This window comes from Phyllobates terribilis, unplaced genomic scaffold (genome assembly GCF_046119375.1).
Source record: "Phyllobates terribilis strain yellow unplaced genomic scaffold, ASM4611937v1 Scaffold_11__3_contigs__length_659146591, whole genome shotgun sequence".
Classification (NCBI taxonomy): Eukaryota; Metazoa; Chordata; class Amphibia; order Anura; family Dendrobatidae; genus Phyllobates; species Phyllobates terribilis.
Window position 1 is genome coordinate 476,168,939 of NW_027362771.1, and position 24,056 is coordinate 476,192,994.

A 24,056-nucleotide genomic window follows, 5' to 3' on the forward strand; every position below is an offset into this window, starting at 1 on the left:
CAATCTGGCTATTCCACCTTTCCTTTGAGCAAAAAGTAAAAAACTAGCGTTTTTGTAAGTGTTAATGTGTGTTCATTTGCTGTACTTGGATTTAATCCAGTTTGTATATCAACTTCACTTTCAATTTACGTCTTTTCCCGGCCTGTATTCCGACATATTGACCTCTCCTGGGAGAACCATTGCTACATTCCATTTGTAGATAACACTTTTCTCTTTGGCCCATCTATGTAACCACTCCTCGCTGCTATTTCTGGCCTTATCTCATTGTTTGCCTGGCTTCCTCTGTATGATTTTCCCTTTGTTCCTGCTACCTGGTAATTTCCCCATCATCTTCTCAAACAAACAGAATGAAACTCTTTAAATTGTAACCTATGATTTCAGTATTATCTCTGGTCTGTATAACAAGAGTGTATGCTTCAGAGGTTAAATACATTCTATAACAGCTGGAAGCAATGTAGCTGATAACACAGACAGACCCCCAATGGAGCACAGTACTTCAACATAACATCAAAGGTTATGGAGTATTTTTCCTTTTGTTACCAATGTGCCACAATAGACTGCTTATTTACATGCACAACTTTTTTTAATCAGATCATTTTTATTAAAGAAACTACTTTACAAACAGTTTTTTTTTTCCAAACAGGAAAAATAAACAATAACATAAGATATTGATATTGGCATAGCTACAGATTAGTTCAAGACACTCATGATATTTATATATACAGTGGGGAAAATAAGTATTTGATACGCTACTGATTTTGCAAGTTTAACCAAATACAAAGAATGGAGAGATCTGTAATTTTTATCATAGGTACACTTCACTTGTGAGAGACAGAATCTAAAAAATCCCAGAAAATCACCTTGTATGATTTTTACATAATTAATTTGCATTTTATTGCATGAAATAAGTATTTGATACAATAGAAAAACACAACTCAATATTTGGTACAGAAACGTTTGTTTGCAATTACAGAAGTCAGACGTTTCCTGTAGTTCTTGACCAAGTTTGCTCACACTGCAGCAGGGATTTTGGCCCACTCCTCCATACAGATCTTCTCCAGATCTTTCAGGGTTCAGGGCTGTTGCTGGGCAACATTGAGTTTCAGCTCCCTCCAAAGATTTTCTATTGGGTTCAGGTCTGGAGACTGGCTAGACCACTCCAGGACCTTGAAATGCTTCTTACAGAGCCACTCGTTAGTTGCTCTTGTTGTGTGTTTCGGGTCATTATCATGCTGGAAGACCCAGCCATGACCCATCTTCAATGCTCTTACTGAGGGAAGGAGGCTGTTTGCCAAAATTTCACGATATATGACCCCATCCATCCTCCCTTCAATACGGTACAGTCATCCTGTCCCCTTTGCAGAAAAGCACCCCCAAAGTATGATGTTTCCCCCACCATGCCCCACGGTTGGGACTGTATTCTTCGGGTTGTACTTCTTCTTCCTCCACACACGGCAAGTAGAGTTGATACAAAAAGTTATATTTTGGTCTCATCTGACCACATGACCATCTCCCATGCCTCATCTGGATCATCCAGATGGTCATTGGCGTACTTGAAAGGGGCGAGGACATGTGCTGGCGCGAGCAGGTGGACCCTGCTTGCCCTGCATGATTTTAATCCATGATGGCGTAGTGTGTTACTAATGGTAATGTTAGAGACCGAGGTCCCAGCTCTCTTCAGGTCATTGACCAGGTCCGTCTTCCCGTGTAGTTCTGAGCTGATTCCTAACCTTTTTCAGAATCATCCTTACCCCATGAGACGAGATGTTGCATGGAGCCCCAGACCGAGGAAGATTGACAGTCATCTTGTGTTTCTTCCATTTTCTAATAATTGTGCCAACATTTGTTTCCTTCTCACCAAGCTGCTTGCCTATTGTCCTGTAGCCCATCACAGCCAAGCTCAGGTCTACAATTCTGCCCCTGGTGTCCTTAGACAGTTCTTTGGTCTTGGCCATGGTGGAGAGGTTGGAGTCTGATTGATTGAGTGTGTGAAAAGGTGTCTTTTATACAAGTAACAAGTTCAAACAGGTGCAATTAATACAGGTAACGAGTGCAGAGTAGGAGGGCTTCCTAAATAAAAACTAACAGGTCTGTGAGAGCCAGAATTCTTACTGGTTGGTAGGTGATCAAATTTTTATTTCATGCAATAAAATGCAATTTAATTATTTAAAAGTCATACAATGTGATTTTCTGTTTTTTTATTTTAAGATTCTGTCTCTCACAGTTGAAGTATACCTATGATAAAAATTACAGACCTCGCCATTCTTTGTAGGTGGGAAAACTTGCAAAATCGCCAGTGTATCAAATACTTATTTTCCCCACTGTATATGAAGCATTAACAGGTACTAAGAGAAAGAAACTTATTATAAATGGGCCAACAATCCCTCTAGCCTTTTAGCTCAGGTTCTGTGCTCCAATCAGAAAATAAATTAAGTACGTAATATTCAGATAAAACATGGTCATAGCACTTAATATTACTCTTCCATCCTTCTCCCAAGAAGCTGGGACCTTCCCACACACTAGTATTGCTGAAGAAGTCAAGGAGGCTAAAAGTTGTCTAAAGCTAGGCAATAATCAAGATCCGATGGCTTCTTTGCCTCATACTATATAAAAAAATTCATATTCATTTTAACCCAACACATTGTTAAAATCTAGAATCATCTACTTGATGGAAGAATATGCCACCAGAATTCCTGGACATGACAATTACTGATATTCACATAATGCGCTTGGCTTTAGATGGCTTTGGCAGCGTCTCATGGGCATATCTGTTTGGTGTGCTTAATCGTATCGGCTTTTTGTGCAATCACTTGAAAATTCTGCATTCTAATCCAGTATCATATCTAAAGCTCTCAACTGAACACCATTGCCCTGTATCTATCACTTTTGCTACTCACCAATGTTGCCTGTTTTCTAGTGTCTTTTTTCCTATAGTCATGGAAACACTAGCCATACAAGACAATCATAAAGAATGGGACCTTCCATATCTGTCTTGGACTGCCAACGTAAATATAATTAAAATGGTGATCCTTCCAAGATTACTTTACCTTTTCTGCAATTATGAAAGTTCAATTCCTACTAGAAAATAGAATTTGCTCCAAAGGGACATTTTTAAGTTCATTCAAAACTGGAAGTGTCCACAAATCTCAAAATATATAATGTATTTTCATAAAAAAGTATATGCACATTCGGTAACAAATATGTTAAAATATGACCGAGCTGCCAGAATTGCACAACTGACCTTTGCTAAATCCCAGACTGATTACCCTGAAATTAGACTTGGTATTTCCCTATTCCATATCAACACCGGTGGTCTAAATAAGTGATTCTAACATGACTTCCTCCATCTGCTAAGATCACCCTGACCTTTATAAAACTCTGGAGGGCAGATAGGTTCAAGTATATTCTGCAATCATCAGTATGGTCTGCAACCCCATTAATTTCAGGTCTATTATTCCCACGGGTCTTCATTTGGAAGACTTGCTGAAAAGGAGGAGGACATGTTTTTTAAAACGTCATGGCATTTTAATTCGTGGCAATCTAATGTCAGTTTCTACATTTAGATCCTCCTCCATCATATACTTTAGAGTTCAACAGATACACTCTTTTTTAAACTCTCTGATAGAATCTAGAATATTTTTGTTATTTAACACAATAACCCAGCCACCTTTCATGTTAAAATGTAAAGAGGGTATCCACTGTACTCCCACGCCGCAAAAGTGGGTAGATGGCAAAGTGTAATTGACGTTACATCACTTAAAAGAAATCTGTCAGCAGGTTTTTGCTACCTCATCTGAGAGCAGCCTGATGTAGGCAAAGAGACCCTGAATCCAATGATGTATCACTCAGTTTACTGGGGCAGCCGTTCTGACACAATCAGAGTTTTTAGATTTAGCAATGCAGCAGAGCTGAGGAAGCTAACCCCGCCCACACCAGTCTCTCTATATACAATGGCTATAGACAATGAGGTGCTTATCACAAGAAGGGGGCTGAATCAGACTAGAAGGCATTGTCCCAGCAATGATAAGCTCCTGGTGCTAGAACAATCATTACAGGTAAACAAAACCACAGAGCTTGATAAGAGAGGCATCAGTGAAATCTGTGTTTTAACCCCTACAGCATGCTGTGTTCAGATTACATAGCAAAAAACTGCTGACAGATTCCCTTTAAAATATTTAAAAGAACCCAATTGCTTTACTGTTCTGTTTCTCCACTTTTGCTCTTGAGGCTCTTGGGTGGAAAGAATAATGCAGCACATTTGGGGGTCCTGCCCATGAGTGTCAAACCTATGAATATGCCCAAATGAATGCAATCACAGGGAATCAAGCTGATCATTTTGAAAAAAATTGGTCTCTGTCGTCTTTCTATGTTCACAATGTCCGGTACTATATCTCAGTTTGAGATAATTGATTTTGACTCAATGTAACTAAGGCTGTGTTCACATGGTGTTTTAGCACACATTCAGTGGCTCCGTCAGGTCTTGTGTCCAAATCATAGCAAAATGGGATTTGGGCGTATGGCAGACGGGGCCATTTACTATAATGATGCAGACGGATTCACAGTCTACTCTGTCGAACATCATTTTCAGACTTATACACCTAGTTGAGGTGGGCAGCAAGATAAAGTCACCTACCTCAGTTCTAGGTTTTAGGAATGATACTATTCTATTTTTGACAACTCTCTACACTAGACCCCTTACCTTTACTGCCATGTTAAACATACACTTATAATCCATACATTTATTGCTGTGTATAATTAAATTGGCTATGTACTGTATCTCACCTTTAAAAAGAAGTTTATACATTTTAGACTAAAAATATACAATCTTTCAAAAGATTTACAACATATCAAAATATATAATCAAAAGATACATACTAGACAAAATACACACAGAATACACACAGAATATACTGTATAAATAGTTTCTATGCACATCACTGACAGCCAACTCATCAGTCAGGGCTGGCTGTCAGTCAGTCCTGGGGTGCGGTTACAGCCGCCGCTCACTATGTACTGAGCAGTGACTGAAGCCGTGCCGACCGCGCCGCTATGACTAAAAGCCCAAGGCTATTGTGAGGAATAAAGTTAATTTCCTCCGGGCATTGGGGCTTGAAGTGTGGCCATCGGGCAGCTTAAGAACGCTGTTAACCTGCAGAATAATCCCATATCTGCAGGTTAACAGCATTTTTTCACATGATTTCATTGGCTCTCATGTAATGTTTATTCTCTTAGTTGCAAGTGGAATTATACAGAGAGAGTTGTTTCACGAGGGATAACTGCTGTTTGCAAGGGGTCCCAGGAGATCCTTCTAATCAAAATGAATACCAATATAGGGGCAAAGTAAGGAGCACTTCCTATGAACAAAACACCTAAATGAGTAATGGAAGCGAAAATGCCCAAATATCAGTAAAGTATAACAATTTTTATTGGTTGGAAAAAACAATACACGATAAAAGCATAAAAAGAGAATGTGAATCACAGAGAATGCTCTACTCTATCACAAACAGGTAATCAAAATCATTGCAAAGCAGACAAATAGTGTAGTTCTGTATTTGTTTACACCCTCACGCCTCCTGGAAGAAGCCTAGGCGAAACGCGCCTCGGGGTCTTGCTCCACGCCCTCCTAGGCCTGGCAGATTTTCCTTACATACCCTCTTTTGCACTTTGCTCTTATTTATACTTTACTAGTTCTGGTGTTTCCCTTGTTTCTATCTCCTTATGCTTTGCAGATTCTTCTTCTCATCTTCCCTGTGCATTTTGCTTTTATTGATACCATTACCACTCATGGGATTATTTTTATTGTAACTATTTGTATACCTAACCACTATTGGGATAATTAGTTACATAGTTACATAGTTACATAGTTTATAAGGCCGAAAAAAGACAAGCGTCCATCCAGTTCAGCCTATTTCTTGTGCACTGCAGCTATTCCGCAGCGTTGATCCAGGGGAAGGCAACAAAAAACCATGCGGTATAGGCCAATATACATCACTGAGGAAAAATTCACTTCCCGACACCAATCTGGTAGTCAGATTAAATCCCTGGATTAATTAACTAAGCATAAGATGTAATTTTATTGTTCTCAAGAAAGGCGTCCAGGCCTCTCTTGAACTCTTTAAGTTGGACATCACCACTTCCTCTCCCAGAGAGTTCCAGAGTCTCACGGCTCTGACCGTAAAGAATCCCCTTCTATGCTGGTGCAGGAACCTCCTTTCCTCCAGACGCATAGTGTGCCCCCTCGTCTTTGTCACCATCCTTGGTATAAACAGGTCATGGGAGAGATCTCTGTACTGCCCCCTGATGTATTTATACATGTTTATGAGGTCTCCCCTAAGCCTTCTCTTTTCCAACGTAAATAGGCCTAATTTTGACAACCTCTCTGGGTATTCTAGTCCCTCCATTCCCTTTATTACCTTAGTCGCCCTCCTTTGTACCCTCTCTAGCTCCAATATGTCTTTCCTGAGCACCGGAGCCCAGAACTGTGCACAATATTCTAAGTGCGGCCTTACCAGCGCTTTATACAGAGGAAGAACAATGTTCTCATCATATGCCCCTATTCCTCTTCTGATGCATGCCATGACTCTATTTGCCTTCGCAGCTGCTGCCTGACACTGGGCACTCCAATTTAATTTGCTATTAACCAAGACGCCCAGGTCCTTCTCCATGTCAGATTTCCCCAACGGTTTCCCATTTAATATGTATGGGTGACTGCTGTTTTTCTTTCCCATGTGCATGACCTTACATTTATCGGCATTGAACCCCATTTGCCATTTTTTGGCCCAACTCCCCAATTTATCTAAATCCTCCTGTAGCTGTGCCCTATCCTCATCTGTATTAACTACTTTACAAAGTTTAGTATCATCTGCAAATATTGCTATTTTACTATGCAACCCTTCCACTAGATCATTAATAAATATATTAAATAATATAGGGCCCAAGACAGACCCTTGAGGCACCCCGCTAGTAACCCTGACACCCCCTGAGCTTACTCCATTGATAACCACCCTCTGCTTTCTATCACTCAGCCAGCTATTTACCCACTTGCACACATTATCCCCCAGACCAAGCATTCTCATTTTATAGACCAACCTTTTGTGTGGCACGGTATCAAACTCTTTGGAGAAGTCAAGGTATACAACATCCACTGACTCTCCCCGGTCCAGCTGTGAGCTCACCTCCTCGTAGAAGGCCATCAGGTTTGTTTGGCAGGAGCGATCCCTCATGAATCCATGTTGATATGGAGTTAGACAGTTATTATCATTAAGATATTCTACAATAGCATTTCTAAGAAATCCTTCAAACAATTTACCCACAACAGACGTTAAGCTTACTGGTCTATAGTTCCCAGGGTCACTTTTAGACCCCTTTTTGAATATTGGTGCCACATTTGCTTGGCGCCAGTCTAGTGGGACAGTCCCTGTCCATAAAGAGTGCTTGAATATAAGATACAGCGGTCTGTCTATCACATTACTTAATTCTTTTAGTACCCGGGGGTGTATGTCATCTGGGCCTGGTGACTTGTCTATTTTGATATTATTTAGGCGTTTCTGAACTTTCTCCTGGGTTAGGTGGGTGATATTTAGCGGAGGGTTTACTTTTTCACTCTGCATTTCCTCCGATAAATTGTTTTCTTTTGTGAAAACAGTGGAGAAGAAGCTATTGAGTAGGTTTGCTTTACCCTCATCGCCCTCTATGATTTTACCCAGGTTATTTTTCAATGGGCCAACTCCATCAGTTTTAATCCTTTTACTGTTTATATAGTTAAAGAACAGTTTGGGATTCGTTTTACATTCCTTGGCAATTAGTCTCTCTGTCTCCTCTTTTGCTATTCTTATTCTTTTGCTTATCTTAGTTGATCTTTGACTATTATTGGGACCATGTTTCTTAGTATCTAGTAGGTTTACTCGATTTTGTCTACATATAAGCTTTCAGCCTATGACATTTGCTGTTGTTTTGAGACAACACTCGGTACTGTATCTTATTCTAAACAAACACAGATCTACACTATCAGTCTGCTATACAATGATATTGATTACCTGTTTGTGATAGAGAGAGGGGGGGCATTCTCTGCATTTCACATTCTCTTTTTTTATGCTTTTATCATCTATACTTTTCTGATATATGGGAGTTTTCGCTTCCATTTCTTAATTTGGGTGTTTTCTAATTAAATGGTTTTCCGAAATCATATACTCCTTGAAGACCAATTTTAAAGATCATTCAACAAACTCGGGTGACGTATTAAAACCAACTTTAGAAAAATGTTGCTGCTTGCAGCAAATGCATTCCTCCTGTCATTTTGAACTACAAATAAGGCGTTTTTTCATTTTATTTGTACATATTTTTTAATTAAAATAATTCTCTTGTGATCATAGTACAGTCATGGCCAAAAGTATTGAGAATGAGACAAATAGTAATTTTTCCAAAGTTTACTGCTTCATTTTTTGTAATGGCAATTTGCATATACTCCTGAATGTCAAAGAGTGATCAGCTTAACAGCAATTACTGTACTTGCAAAGTCAATATTTGCCCAGAAAATGAACTTTAACCCACAAAACACATTTCAACATCATTGCAGTCCTGCCTTAAAAGGAGCAGCTAACATCGTTTTAGTGATTGATCCATTAACACAGGTGTGGGTGTTGATGAGGACAGGGCTGATGATCAATCAGTCATGATTAAGTAAGAATGACATCACTGGACACTTTAAAAGGAGGCTGGTTCTTGGTATCATTGTTTCTCTTCAGTTAACGATGGTTATCTCTAAAGAAACACATGCAGCCATCATTGCACTGCACAAAAATGGCCTAACAGGGAAGAGTATCGCAGCTACAAAGATTGCACCTCAGTCAACAATCTATCGCATCATCAAGAACTTCAAGGAGAGAGCTTCCATTGTTGTCAAAAAGGCTCCAGGGCGCCCAAGAAAGACCAGCAAGCGCCAGGACCGTATCTTAAAACTGTTATAGCTGCGGGATCGGACTACCAGCAGTGCCGAGCTTGCTCAGGAATGGCAGCAGGCTGGTGTGAGTGCTTCTGCATGCACTGTGAGGCGGAGACTCTTTGAGCAAGGGCTGGTTTCAAGGAGGGCAGCAAAGAAGCCACTTCTCTCCAGAAAAAACATCAGGGACCGACTGATATTCTGCAAAAGGTACTGGGAATGGACTGCTGAGGACTGGGGCAATGTCATTTTCTCTGATGAATCCCCTTTTCGATTGTTTGGGACATCTGGAAAACAGCTTATTCGGAGAAGAAGAGGTGAGCGCTACCACCAGTCTTGTCTCATGCCAACTGTAAAGCATCCTGAAACCATTCATGTGTGGGGTTGCTTCTCAGCCAAGGGAATCGGCTAACTCACAGTCTTGCCTAAAAACACAGCCATGAATAAAGAATGGTACCAGAATGTCCTCCAAGAGCAACTTCTCCCAACCTTCCAAGAGCAGTTTGGCGCCCAACAATGCCTTTTCCAGCATGATGGAGCACCTTGCCATAAAGCAAAGGTGATAACTAAATGGCTCATGGAACAAAACATAGAGATTTTGGGTCCATGGCCTGGAAACTCCCCAGATCTTAATCCCATTGAGAACTAGTGGTCAATCATCAAGAGACGGGTGGACAAACAAAAACCAACAAATTCTGGCAAAATGCAAGCATTGATTATGCAAGAATGGACTGCTATCAGTCAGGATTTGGTACAAAAGTTGATTGAGAGCATGCCAGGGAGAATTACAGAGGTCTTGAAGAAGAAGGGGCAACACTGCAAATATTGACTTGCTGCATTAACTCATTCTAACTGTCAATATAACCTATTGGTACTCATAATATGATTGCAATTATATTTCTGTATGTGATATAAACATCAGACAAACACTAATAAAAACCAGAGGCCAGCAGATCATGTGGAAATATAATTTTGGTGTCATTCTCAAAACTTTTGGCCATGACTGTACTAAGTATACGGACTAATCACACAATAGCACACGTGTCTGTGAAATCAGCTTTTCTTTTCTTGAACATCTAATTTGTATATTGTATTTTTAGGGTGTGAAGGAAAGCAGCGTTTCTCCACCGGAAACTAAAGTGATCCACAAAGCCGGTTGGTTGAAGAAAACTAGTGGACTGCTGGGACTGTGGAAAGATCGCTACATTCAGATATTGCAGAACCAGCTTTATGTGCTCGATAGTGAGGTAAAAAACCCTAATAATCTTAAGACTGCTGTCCAGTGGGCTGCCCTAATCAGTGATTGACAGCTAGCTCCATAGCTATGCTCATACAAGCAATGCTGTCAATCATTGAGTGACACCGCCCACTGGACTCCTAAGAACAAAATGAGCAGCGATTTAAATTGATAATATCGTAGTTATACTGAATGATATGTAGTTTTGTTGAAAAATAATCTGTTCAGCCTCTCCCTGCTGACTGCCCGTAGATTACATAGCATTTCTGAGCTGATAAGTTTCTTTTTTGATCCATCATATTATCCAGCACATTTTTATTAGATCCAATAATACATACAAAATATTAAATACACCAATTGGTCCATAATATCCACTTTGGAAGAACATGAACAATGGGTTCTATAACTCCACCATGATCTAATAGTAACAGCAACTTTTGCCTAGAGAAAGTGTAGACCTCACAAGAAAATAACTCATGGAGTAGAAAAAATCCCAATGATGGGGAAGGATAGTCTGCAAAAATGTTACAATTTCGGATTGATTAGAGAACTGCATGTAACAATACATAGAAATAAGTATTAGTAAATAATACTATCATATTTCATTATGAGGGTGATCAATAACAGAGTAGGGTCTTTATGAGGAAATCAGATCATTTGCTGTAGGGCCTTCAGAAGACTGCAGTCTGCTTTTTAATTGATCAGAAAATAGATTATCATTAAATGGTTAATATCAGTGTTTAAAAGGAAGCTATCTTCGGAAAATGACCTATTTTTAAAATATATTTTTAAAAGTTTTTTTGAAAGTTTTTTTCATGGGCAATGCTTTTTTTTTTACATATCACAATATGTATTAAAACTCTTGTGATTTTCACACTGGCCACTGGGGCTTTTTTAGACCTTAAAGGGGTATTCCCATCTCCAAGATCCTATCCCAATATGTAGTGGGTGTAATAATAATAATATTAGCAAATACCTCCAATTAGAAATGTAGTATAGTATTTCTGATTCGCTATGTCTCTTTCCTCATATGCAGGCATCGCAGGACCTTAGGTATCCATGGTTACGACCACTGGCAACTAGCTAACTAACTGTGACTTTATCAGTGAACGTAACCATGGATACCTAAGGTCCTGCGATGCCTGCACATGAGGAAAGAGACATAGCGAATCAGAAATACTATACTACATTTCTAATTGGAGGTATTTGCTAATATTATTATTGTTACACCCACTACATATTGGGATAATATCTTGGAGATGGGAATACCCCTTTAACTTCCTGTTGTTTCAGGAAATAACACATGTACACAGCCACAATGGTCAGACCCCGACCTAATTTATTGTGTTGAAGCAATGAGCGTGTGCAAAGATTGTTGTGAAAGGAAAAGGAGCAGAGTCAGCTGTGAGTCTCAAAAAATTACCAGTGGACAGTGTGAAAATTGTAAGATTGTACATTGTAAGATTGTACATTTAGTTTTTTTTATTAATAAAGATCATGATATGATAAAAAAAAAATTCCAAACATTTTTTAAAAGTGCATGCAACACAACAAACTGATTTACACAATAGGTAATTTTATGATATGATAGCTTACTTTTAACCCCTTTAAAGCCCAAGACGTACTAATACGCGTCTGTGCCCTGGGCTTTAAGAGTCTGACCCGTATTAGTACGTCATGGCGATCGCGCGCACACACAGGCTGTGCGGGTGCGATCGCCGCCGGGTGTCAGCTGATTGTCACAGCTGACACCCGGTACTATGTGCAGGAAGCGGTCCCGCACCGCTCCCGGCACATTAACCCCCGCAATGCTGCGATTGAAGTCGATCGCAGCATTGCGGTGGCTAAGGGGAGGTGATCGGTATACTCACATAGTGGGACAAAGTAAACAAATAAAAAAACTGTCAGAAAGTGAAAAAAAAATTAAAAAAATTGTAAAAATATAAATAAATAAATAAATAAAAAATAATCCACCAAAAATAAAAATATAATGTACTCATCAATAAATATTATTATGAAAACAAAACCAAACAAACAGCAATAGTACACATATTTGGTATTGCCGCATCAGGAACGACCTTCAGTGAACACGGTAAAAAAAATAAATAAAAACGAAGCAAAAAACAATTCTTTATCATCATACCTCCAAGCAAAAAATGGAATAACACGTGATCAAAAGACGAATATAAATAAAAATGGTACCGCTGAAAACGTCATCTCGTCCCGCAAAAAATAAGCTACCATACAGCTCCATCAGCCGAAAAATAAAAAAGTTATAGCTCTCAGAATAAAGCGATGCAAAACAATAATTATTTCTATAAAATAGCTTCTATTGTGTAAAAGCGCCAAAACATAGAAAAACGATATAAATGTGGTACCGCTGTACACGCGGAGCAGAATAAAAAAATGTAAAAAAAACAATTCCTGAATTGTTGTTTTTTGTTTATTCTGCCTCCCAAAAACCGGAATAGAAAGCAATCCATAAAATGTCACGTGCCTGAAAATGGCACCAATAAAAACGTCAACTCATCCCGCAAAAAACAAGCCGTCACATGACTCTGTCGGCCAAAATATGGAAAAATTATAGCTCTCAAAATATGGCGAAGCAAAAACTAGATTTTACAAAATATGTGTCTTTTAGTGTGTGACAGCTGTCAATCATAAAAACCCGATATGATTCTGGTATCGCTGTAATCGCACTGACCCGAAGAATAAAGTCATCTAATTACTTATACCTCACTAGGAAAGGCGTAAAAAATAAACACTAGGGCTGGGGTTGGTGTTAGGGTTGGGGTTTAGGGTTTTTTTTTTTTCAAAAGTAAAAAAAAAATAAAAAAAGATGACGATATGGCAACTAGTGTTGAGCGCAAGTGCTTGAGTTTGCATCGGGTGCTCGGGTATTCATTGAGTATCGTGGGTTCTCGAGTGACATGCTCGAGTCTCCGCCTCATATGCTTCGAGGCCAAAAAAAACTCGCGGGGATTGCCTGCCATGCACGAGCGATCCCTGCATGTTTTTTTTTGGGTGTCTAATAACCGTGAAACATGCGGGCGGGGACTCGAGCACCCGTGATACATGGTTCATACCTGAGTACCCGATGCAAACTCAAGTAGTGAGCACTTGCGCTCAAGACTAATGACAACTTATTCAATATGATGACCTAATGTTATCAAATTCTGTGTCGTACCTCTTCAAAATGTTCACTATACCCCTTGATAAAATCCTTGAGGGGTGTAGTTTCCAAAATGGGGTCACTTGTGGGGGGTTTCCACTATTTAGGCACATCAGGGGCTCTCCAAACGCGATATGGCATCCGCTCTCGATTCCAGCCTATTTTGCGTTCAAAAAGTCACACAGTGCTCCTTCCCTTCTGAACTCTGCCGTGCACCCAAACACTGTATTTTCCCCCATATGGGGTATTGGCGTACTCAGGGAAAATTGCACAAAAGTTTTTGGGGTCCATTTTCTCCTCTTACCCTTGTGAAAATAAAAAAATTGGGGCTAAAACATCATTTTTGTGGAAAAAGTTTGATTTTTTTATTTTCACGGCTCCATGTTATAAACTTCTGTAAAGGACTTGGGGGTTCAAGGTGCTCACCACACATCTCAATAAGTTCCCTGAGGGGTCTAGTTTCAAAAATGGTGTCACTTGTGGGGGGCTTCCACTGTTTAGGCACATCAGGGGCACATCCGCTACTCAAGCAAATTTTACAATCAAAAAGTCAAATGGCGCTCCTTCCCTTCCGAACCCTGCCGTGCACCCAAACAGTGGTTTTCCCTCACATATGGGGTATCTGCTAACTCAGGAGAAATTGCACAACAAACTGCATAGTGTAATTTCTTCTGTTATCCTTATGAAAATGCAAAAGTGGGGGCTGAAAAACATTTTTGTGGGAAAAATGTGAAAATTTTATTTTTACGGCTCAATGTTACAAACTTCTGTGAAGCACCTGGGGGTGCAGGGTGCTCACCACACATCTAGATAAGTTCCCTGAGGGGTCTAGTTTCCAAAATGGTGTTATTTGTGGGGGTTTCCACTGTTTAGGCACATCAGGGGCTCCCCAAATGCAACATGGCGTCCGCTAATTATTCAAGCAAATTTTACATTCAAAAAGTGAAATGGCGCTCCTTCCCTTCCGAACCCTGCCGTGCGTCCAAACAGTGTTTTTTCCCCATATATGGAGTATCTGCATGCTCAGGGGAAATTGCACAACAAATTTTGTGGTCCATTTTTTCCTGTTACTCCTGCGAAAATAAAAAAAACTTGGGTCTAAAGTAACATTTTTGTGAAAAAAGTTAAATGTTAATTTTTTTTCTTCCACATTCAAAAAATTCCTGTGAAGCACCTGAAGGGTTAATAAAGTTCTTGAATGTGGTTTTGAGCACCTTGAGGGGTGCAGTTTTTAGAATGGTGTCACTTTTGGGTATTTTCTGTCATAAAGATGGTCAGTGATTGGCTGCAGCAGATAGGTGACTGATGTACAGGACGTAATCACTTCTGGTCCAGTAGCGGAGGGGCTGGAGAAGCCAGGGATTAGAACAATCAACCGTGGCTGTTGAATGACTTCTGATCGGCTGCCATTTAATGGCCTGTTAAGACAGGTTGACCAGAATTCTATGCGCACAGAATAATCATTAATACGCTCATTCTGGGTTCATAAAATATCAGGATCATGTGCTGGTGATAACAGTGATTTTAATGGTGCCATGAACGATCCGGTCACCTGACGAATGAGCACTTTGCTTGTTCATCTGGTGACTGCCAACACGTTTACACAACCCGATAATTGGTGAACGAACATTCAAACAAATGATAGTTCCTGATTATGGGCTCATCTAAAGGACCACTCCAGTGATTTATATTTATTTTCCCTTTGTTAGCTGTCATGTGTGTAAGTGTCATGAAGTTAGTAACATACTCACTGGGCGACATCTTCTCCCATTTTCAGCGGAGCTCCAGTCCGCTGTAGCTCCACGTGATTGCATTTGTGACCTGACGAATCATACAGTGATTGCTGGAGTGGAGGTCACTTTTTGTACTCAATGTAAATCTATGTGTCTCATACTTAGGGTTTGTCAGAGTTTGAGCCGAGTGTCATCTGAGCGTGATCCGATTCTCTTGCATGAGAGCATTTCAGCACAGGTGCAGAGAAGATGGAAACCGTAATTTCTCCATCCTCTCCATTGACTTTGTGTGTATACATCGGACTGCACTTGGATGAGATCCGAGTTCATTATGATGTTTCACACGCACTCATAGACTTGTATGGGTACGTGTGATCCAAATATCAGAGCCACACGCAGCTTGCTGCCATTGTTTTCTCTTACTGAATCGGCATGAGAAAATAATCACAGATCTGCACTGCCACATAATATAACATTGGGCGGAGTGCTATCCGTAGCACTGGGTAGCACTTGGCCATGTTATATGGCAGTGTGAGCGAACCCTAACATTGAGAGAGTAAACACCATTCCTCACAGTGATCCAGCAGGTTGTAGATGCGGTGATGTGGTGCTGGTGTGGACAGGAGCGCCACTAAATCCAGATGGTGACCATTGAGTATGTTACTGCTTTCAATGCACTTACACACATGATACCTAACAAATGGGAAAAATATACACCGGAGTGCTCCTTTAAGTAATCCTTTAATCTGCAGGAAAACTAAAAAATCGTTTTCCCCAATGTAACTGCTGGCTGTTTTTTGTCTATAGTTTGCTTTTCCCATCCTAAGCAGTGATGTCATATCAAGTAAATGTGCCGGTCATGTTTTACTGAGAAAGAAAAACAGACTTTTGGGTTCAGTTCATTTTTTTTTTAAATAGATCCACTCCTGACTCAGCGCTGTATAGATCTCACAACACGAGACCCTATTCACTAGTAGAGAAGCTTTCATTTCTCAAGATACAGAGCTGACTGTAGGCACAGGTTTCCATAATCGAGCAGCTACTTACAAGCATTATCACTGTCGGTGCAATGCCAATCTTCTGCCATAGTGGCATAAAACACATTGATGCTTGACTCTGGAAAATCATGATTGTCTACTGTAAAATCTGATTTAAAGGGGGTTTGCCACCATGAGTATTGATAACATTATTTAAAGGTAATCTATTACCAGGTTTTTGCAATAGAATCTGAGAGCAGCATTATGTAGGAGCAGAGACCCTAACTCCAGCGATGTGTCACTTACTAGGCTGCTTGCTGTAGCTTTGATAATATCCCTGTTTTATCTGCTGCCGATCTAGCAGTTCTCTGAATGCTGAGCTCTGTGTAACCCTGCCCACACCACTGATTGGCAGCTTTATGTGTACATTTTACATGGACAGAAAGCTGCCATTCAGTGGTGAGGGCGAGGTTATGAATATACTTGACTACATGGCAGCAGTAACGAGCCGGAAACAGAGCGCTGTCAGAATACCCGGTGTGCAGAGATCAGCACCGCCCTGCAAGTGACGTCGCTGGTCTCTGCACGCCGGATGTTCTGACACCGCTCTGGTGCCGGCTCGTTACTGCTGATCTGAGCCAACGAGAGAGTGCACTGTCATTGTGCACTGTGCACAGAGACTAGCCCAGCCCCTGAAATGAGCGTCACTTTTGACACTTCGTTTCAGGAAGGAGGCACTGGCTGTGACAATAACCACAGCCTCTGCCCCCTGATGAGTATCCCAGCATGTGACGCGCCCCCTGGGCCTGTGTTGTGCAGGGGATATCCGGAGCCGGATCGCTGGGGGTTGTAGTCTCAGTGTGGCGGTGACCCGGTCCATGCCCAGGGCGGTCAAACCAGTGGCAGTCTTAGGTAATAACAATGTCCGACTACGCCACCCGTGGATTGCGGTCAGTGGGGACCACCGCTGCGCTGCAGACCGCTGAGGCTGATGTTGTTTGCGCAGCCGAGTATGGGATAACTCCCCACGGGAGAAGTATTGCCTCAGGGCAGCTAGTGTGGATGATGGGAGGGATGGTGTGAGCGTCCCAGTACTGATGGAGCTGGTGCGGCGATGACACACTGAGATGTGTGGTGCAGTTCAGGGTCTTTACTGATGGTATAACGCAGACCCTCCCGGGAGTACTGGTTAGCAGTAGGGGCCTGGTCAGTCTGTAAGCAAGTAGGATCTCCCCTGGCCAGGTGGAGTTGTAGGCCTCCCCGACTATCTGCACTCTTTCCTGGCTACCTTGCTCTATGCGGGTAGAAGTAGCCCACGTCCCTGAGTATACCGTGTGGTGCTCACCCGTATGGCCGGTGACTTGGGGCCTTCCGTTAGCCTCTGCTTCACGATGGCTGTGCTGGTCCCTTGCTTGTGACCGTGCCTCCGGGCTTCTAAGGCCAGAGGACATGGAATCCCCTGCCGGTTGGATTCTGCTGCTGGACCTGGATGTCCCCACAGCCTCGGACTCCGTGTCCGGGTTTAGTGTCTTCAGCCAAGGCGAGCTTTCTAGCTTCCAGCCTCTGGCACTCGCTCCTGCTCCTACAGAGCTCCTAGTTCTTGCTTTCCCTCTGTCTGCTGTCCTCCAGACCTGACTGCGTCTCTGTCTGGGACTTCACTCTCTAATCCCGCCCCAGACCCAGTTTATAAGGGCAGATTCCTCCCCTCCCAGGTCTGGGCGGGCAGTGTTGCATGCTTAGGGCTCCTGACCAGAGAAACCTCCCACTTGCTCTCAGACATAATATTTCTATTACTGTGGCAACCAGACCCCTGGGGTGCCACATTCCCCCCTAGTAAATTTTAGTACTCTGGGACTAAACACATTTTTTAAAGAAACATAAATACAAGGGTATAAACAATAATACAATAATATATTTACAAGAAGCTTTAGTTCTTTAAAGGTCACGGCGTGTCCGCAACCGGGTGTCCATATCACCCAAGGTGAAGTTTGTGAAACAAGAGGGTGTCCTTGTCACCCAAGGTGAAGCTTTAAGCGAAGTAGGGGACCTGTCCAAAGCAAACCCCTTGCGTTGGCCCTGGGCGTGGCTGCAAGGCTGAAGCTAGCTACTTTGGGCCGCAAGGAGGCCACGCCAGACAGGTTTTCTCTTCTGCGGCCGTCTTCGCAAGAGGCACAATGTGCAACTATCTACAAGAATTGTTCCGGTTATCCAGTGTCCATAACCTGTTAGTCCAAAGAAATCTGCAGGGTAACTGAGAAACATAATTAATAACAGGCAACAAACATAAACCATAAACATTTTCAAGAAACAGGTAAAGTTACAGTGCATTACTTTATATTTTCCAGCGAGCGGGCATCTGACCTCTAGTGACTCTAGTGGACCTACGGAGCTCACTAACTGGTCCTGCACTACAGGGTGTAGGAGGTGTTATGGGCAAGCTGGGCAGCTGTCTGCGCACTCTTTGGCTCACTAGGGGCACGGCAGGCTCACTACTAGCAGAGGGTTGATCCTCCTGCGCTGCTGGTGTGGATTCTTCTGCCTCCTGGGCCGGCTGCTCTTCCAGCTCTACCTGGTCTTCTGTAGGCACTTGAGGGGCTGGCTGGAGAAATGTGAGGACGGGCACCACGATAGCGTTGTTTACTTGTGTCCAGGACCGGGGAAAGTCTCCGAGTACGGTGCTGATCATTTCCTCCTTTTCCTCTACGGGTTGAGGGTCTTCCTGATCTTCATCCGTGCTTTGCAACTTCTCGGGGCACTTTTTCAGGTGGTCTCTGGAGACAATGGCTGTGGTCTCTCCTCCATCCTTGCTAATGACGTACACCTTTGGATTATTGTGGCTTGAGGGCAGTACGGTGTATGGGTCCTTTTCCCACTGGTCGTCCAACTTATGGAGCCGCCTTTTTCTTTTCAAGACCTGCTCTCCAGGTACCAGGGGAACAGCGGGAGCATGTTGGTTATAAGTCCTCTCCTGCCTTTCTCTTGATTGACAGAGACTTCGCTCGACGCTCTCCTGTACCTTCCGGTACTGCTGCTGCCGTTCTGTATCCCAGTCTGCCTCTGCCGAGGTGTTCTCGGGTATCAGGACTCCCATATCCAGGTCAACAGGCAGCTTACCAGGTCTTGCTCGCATTAGGTAAGCCGGAGTACAGTTGGTGGAACCTACCGGGATGTGGCTATACAGGTCCACCAGATAGGGCAGTTTCTCAGGCCACAGACTGCGTTCTTCCAGGGGCAATGTTTTTAGCACATCTATCACCACCTGGTTCATCTTCTCGCAGAGTCCATTGGTTTGGGGGTGATAGGGCGTTGTTCTTATCTTCTTGCAGCCATACAGGTTGCAGAACTCCTGGAAGACCTCTGCTTCGAAGGCTGGTCCTTGTTCCATCAGCACTTGGTCCGGGTACCCGCGTGGGCGGCAGAAGTGCAGCTGGAAGGCTCTAGCTGCTGTTTGTGCTGTTAAGTCTTTGACGGGGACCACCACTAGGAATCGGGAGTAGTGATCCACGATGGTTAGGGCGTAGACATACCCACTTCTGCTTGGAGCCAGTTTAACATGGTCCAGAGCGACCAGTTCCAGCGGCTGCCTGGTGATGATGGGCTGCAGGGGAGTCCTCTGGCTGGCACGGTCCCTTCTTCTTAGATTGCACGGGCCACAGTCTCTACACCACCTCTCAATGGCTCCTCTCATGCCTATCCAGTAGAACCGTTCACGCAGCAGGAACTCCAGCTTCTTCCATCCGAAGTGCCCTGCCCCATTGTGGTAGGCCTCCAGCACCATAGCTGCGTCCCGTCTCGGTACCACAACCTGCCAGATCAGTTCATGTGTCCGGGAATTGACCATTCTGCGCCACAACTTCTCCTTGTAGAGAAACAGTCTGCTCTTCTCCGTCCACAGTTGCTTGGTCTCTTCCGGAGCGTCTGGGTCCAGGCGGGCGTCAGCCTGGGTCAGCATCTCCTTCACCAGACGGACTGCGGGGTCACTGTCTTGCGTCTCCGCCCAGTTGTAGTGGGGTAAGGGGTTGAACGTAGCGGATCGCTGGCCCCTCACACGGTGGGAATACTGGGTAATCCCATGACGGTGAAATGCAGGGAGTTCGATCTCTTCCAATTCTTCTGGATCCTCCCCTTCGTCCGGTAGGTTTGGCATCCTGGACAGGGCGTCCGCGTTGGTATTGGAGCGTCCTGCCCGGTATTTGATCGTGAACTCATAATTGGACAGGCAGGCCATCCATCTCTGCTCCAGGGCACCCAGTCTTGCAGTGTCCAGGTGTGTCAACGGGTTGTTGTCCGTGTACACGGTGAACCTGGAAGAGGCAAGGTAATGCTTGAAACGTTCGGTTACTGCCCACACCACTGCCAGGAACTCTAGCTTGAACGAGCTGTAATTCTCAGGGTTTCCTTCCATGGTTCGCAGTTTTCGGCTGGCGTAAGCAATTACCCGTTCTCTCCCCTGCTGGATCTGGGACAGTACGGCTCCTAGCCCGATGTTGCTTGCGTCCGTGTGGAGGATAAAGGGCTGGCTGTAATCAGGGTACGCCAGGATTTCATCCCCCGTGAGGGCCATCTTCAGCTGGCGGAAGGACTCCTCTTCCAGCTTTTCCCATTTGAAGGGTGGCTTCTGGTTTTTGGCCTTCCTGGACTGGCCTATCAGGAGGTCCTGCATAGGAGCTGCCTTCTTGGTAAAACCGGGAATGAATCTTCGGTAGTAGCCTACCAACCCGAGGAACTGCCGCACTTCCTTTATGCTGGATGGTCTTGGCCAGTCCTTAATCACGGTGATCTTGTCAGGGTCGGGGGCTACTCCGTCAGCACTCACCACGTGTCCCAGGTACTGTACCTTTGGCTTCAGTAGATGACACTTTGAGGGTTTTACCTTTAGGCCATAGTTTGCCAGGGCTTCAAACACTTCTGCCAGGTGTTCCAGATGGTCCTCATAGGTCTTGGAATAGATGATGACGTCGTCCAGGTATAATAGGACCGTCTCGAAGTTCCGGTGTCCCAGACAGCATTCCATCAACCGTTGGAAGGTTCCTGGTGCGTTGCAGAGCCCGAACGGCATACAGTTAAATTCGCTGAGTCCCATCGGGGTGGTGAATGCGGTCTTCTCCCGGTCCGCCTCTGCTACAGGAACCTGCCAGTACCCGCTAGTGAGATCCAAAGTAGAGAAGAAGTTAGCAGATTTTAATGCAGCTAAGGACTCTTCTATCCTTGGTAACGGGTACGCATCTTTGTGTGTGATACGGTTGACCTTCCTGTAGTCTACACATATTCTCATGGTGTTGTCTTTCTTTTTCACTAAGACTAGTGGAGCTTCCCAGGGGCTACAGCTGTCCCTAATTACCCCAGCCTCCTTCATGTCTTTTAGCATCCCCTTGGCGTGTTGATAGTGTGCAGGGGGTACGGGTCGGTATCTCTCCTTTATAGGAGGGTGGTCTCCCGTGGGGATGTGATGTTCTACCCCCTTTACTCGCCCGAAGTCTAGCGGGTGTTTACTAAACACTCTCTCGTACTCTTGAACCACCCGATAGACTCCCTGTTTTTGGTGTGAGGGAGTGGAGTCAGTACCCAAATGCAGTTGCTGACACCAGTCCTCCATTGGTTTCTTAGAGCCGTTACCTTCCTCTGGCTGAGATGGAGGCAAGGGTTCCACGGCCTGTACAGAGTTCTGGTTGATGGTGAACAATTTGGCTAGTGTGGCATACCGGGGCAGGTATACTTCTCTCTCCCCGATATTTATGATGCGGACGGGCACCCTCCCATGGCGTACATCGACCACCCCCCGTGCTGTCAAAATGGTGGGCCTACTGTCTGAGTAGACGGGTTCTACCATTGCTTGGTAGTCTCTACCTCTCAGACCAATAGCTGCCCGGCACCAAGTCATCATCTCACTTTTCGGGGGCATGGCAATAGGGAACGGGTCACACATTCTCACGCTACCTATCTCACCACCAGATAGTTCCACCTGTTGCCGTTTCATCAGTGCCCGGATCTCTTTTTGGAGGACACGCTGCTGGCTGGAACTGGCGTTCTTGGCAACCTGTTGCAAAATAAGAATCACCTCTGCAAGACAGTTTTCGATTACATTAGTACCTAGGGTTATTTTTGGGTGACACTCGCGACGATCAATGTCCACAATGATAAGTCCTTGTGCCGGCAGTTCAACTTTACCGACCTTGATGGTCACTTCCTTAAATCCTATCTGTGGCACGGGCTGACCATTGCTGGCGATAATGCTCAGGTCGTCATCTGGGTAGCGGGTTATGTCCGAGTCATTCCAGTACCGCTTAAAGAGCACGTACGGGATGGTGGTGACCTGTGACCCGGTGTCCAGTAGGGCACTCATAGGAATGCCATCCAGTATCACAGGCAAGACCGGACGTCCCCCTACGTATTTATCACGCCAGTTCGATGGGCCTGATGATCTTATGCCTGGGGGTTGGCCCTCTACCCCAGGTTGTGCCCGTTTAAATGACAGTACCTTGCCATATGTCCGGGTTGATTGCAGCGGCGGCAGATGGGTCGTCCGTCCTCGTTGTACCGGTCGCTGGGTCTTCCTCTGGCCGGTGGGGTCCTCCTCAGTCGGCGCCACGGAACGTCCTCCGGTCCGGATGCCAGCTGGATCTTTCCTGGAGAAGAGACCTGTAAAGACTGCACAGTTCTGGTTAGCGCGGCAACGCTCTTAGACAGCTCTTGGACCTGATGGTGCAGGTCTGTAGCCGGGTCATTGTTCAAAGCCTGCGTATCAGCTCCCACAGGCCCTGCAGACAAGGGCGCCGCGTCCTGGTGATAAGTGATAGCAGGGCGCCTGTGGGTCACAGCGCCACCTGGTGCCGGTTCTCGGAGCACCCGGATGGCTCTGTCCTTGAACTGTGCAAAGTCCAGGTCAGGGTCCTGTAAGGCCATTGCCCGCAACTGGGTTCGGTGGGCATTGCACAGTAGACCCTCAATAAATTGTTCGGTCAACAGCTTGTCTTCATTTCCCACGCTGTCAGGGTCTGCCTGCTTAATGGCTCTCAGGGCCTCTTGTAGGTTTAGAGCATAGTCTCTTATACTTTCATGTGCCCGTTGTTTGCACCCGTAAAATCTTAGTTTTATCTCAGCTGAGGTTTGGGTATCAAATGTGTCTTTCAGCCGGGCTAGTATCTCTCTGACAGTCCTCTTCTTCCCAGGTGACCAGGACTTTACCTCCCTTTGGGCTGCCCCGATTAACTGGGCCACCAGGATGCTTACTTTTTGCTCTTCCGTGAGGGGGTATACCTGGAAGAGGCTATCCCCTCGGTGTCCGACATCCTCCTTCCCCCCTAGTGGACCGTGGCCTACCTTGCGATGCTCTTCTTCCGTAGGCCGCGGCGCCGCAGTCAATCGTCGGGGTCGAGGACCTGGCGTCGCGCTCCGATGACGTCAGCGTCGCTCTTCCTCCCTTCCAGGACCTTGCGCAGCGTCAGTGCGTGGGGCGGAGCTTCGGATCTCGCGCGCTTTCGGCATCCACGCCCCTCTTCTTCCCGTGCGGCGTCCTGAAGATGGCGTCCGATGGCGGGAAGCAGCTGCGGATGGCGGGAAGACGGCAGAAGACGGCGGGAAACGGTCCAAGATGGCGTCCGATGGCGGGAAACGACTCCGGACGGCGGGAAACTTCACCACAGGTAAGTATAAAAGTCTTTTTCAGGCACGCAGTACCCGGTGGCTGCGGGCACGAAATCCTGCCGACTACGCCAAAGTTGACGCGCCCCCTGGGCGTGTGTTGTGCAGGGGATACCCGGAGCCGGATCGCTGGGGGTTGTAGTCTCAGTGTGGCGGTGACCCGTTCCGTGCCCAGAGCGGTCAAACCAGTGGCAGTCTTAGGTAATAACAATGTCCGACTACGCCACCCATGGATTGCGGTCAGTGGGGACCGCCGCTGCGCTGCAGACCGCTGAGGCTGATGTTGCTTGCGCAGCCGAGTATGGGATAACTCCCCACGGGAGAAGTATTGCCTCAGGGCAGCTAGTGTGGATGATGG

The 24,056-nt window shown here is 44.7% G+C and overlaps 1 protein-coding gene across 2 annotated transcripts in view; it reads left to right on the plus strand.

Annotated features, from left to right (window-relative positions):
• Positions 1–24,056, plus strand: part of PLEKHO2 (pleckstrin homology domain containing O2) — a 149,203-nt gene that overhangs the window by 102,747 nt on the left and 22,400 nt on the right. For both annotated transcript variants that reach the window (XM_073653393.1, XM_073653392.1), the window contains one exon: positions 10,039–10,185. In XM_073653393.1, the coding sequence (XP_073509494.1) occupies positions 10,039–10,185 (147 nt within the window). The remainder of the gene's footprint in view (positions 1–10,038; positions 10,186–24,056) is intronic.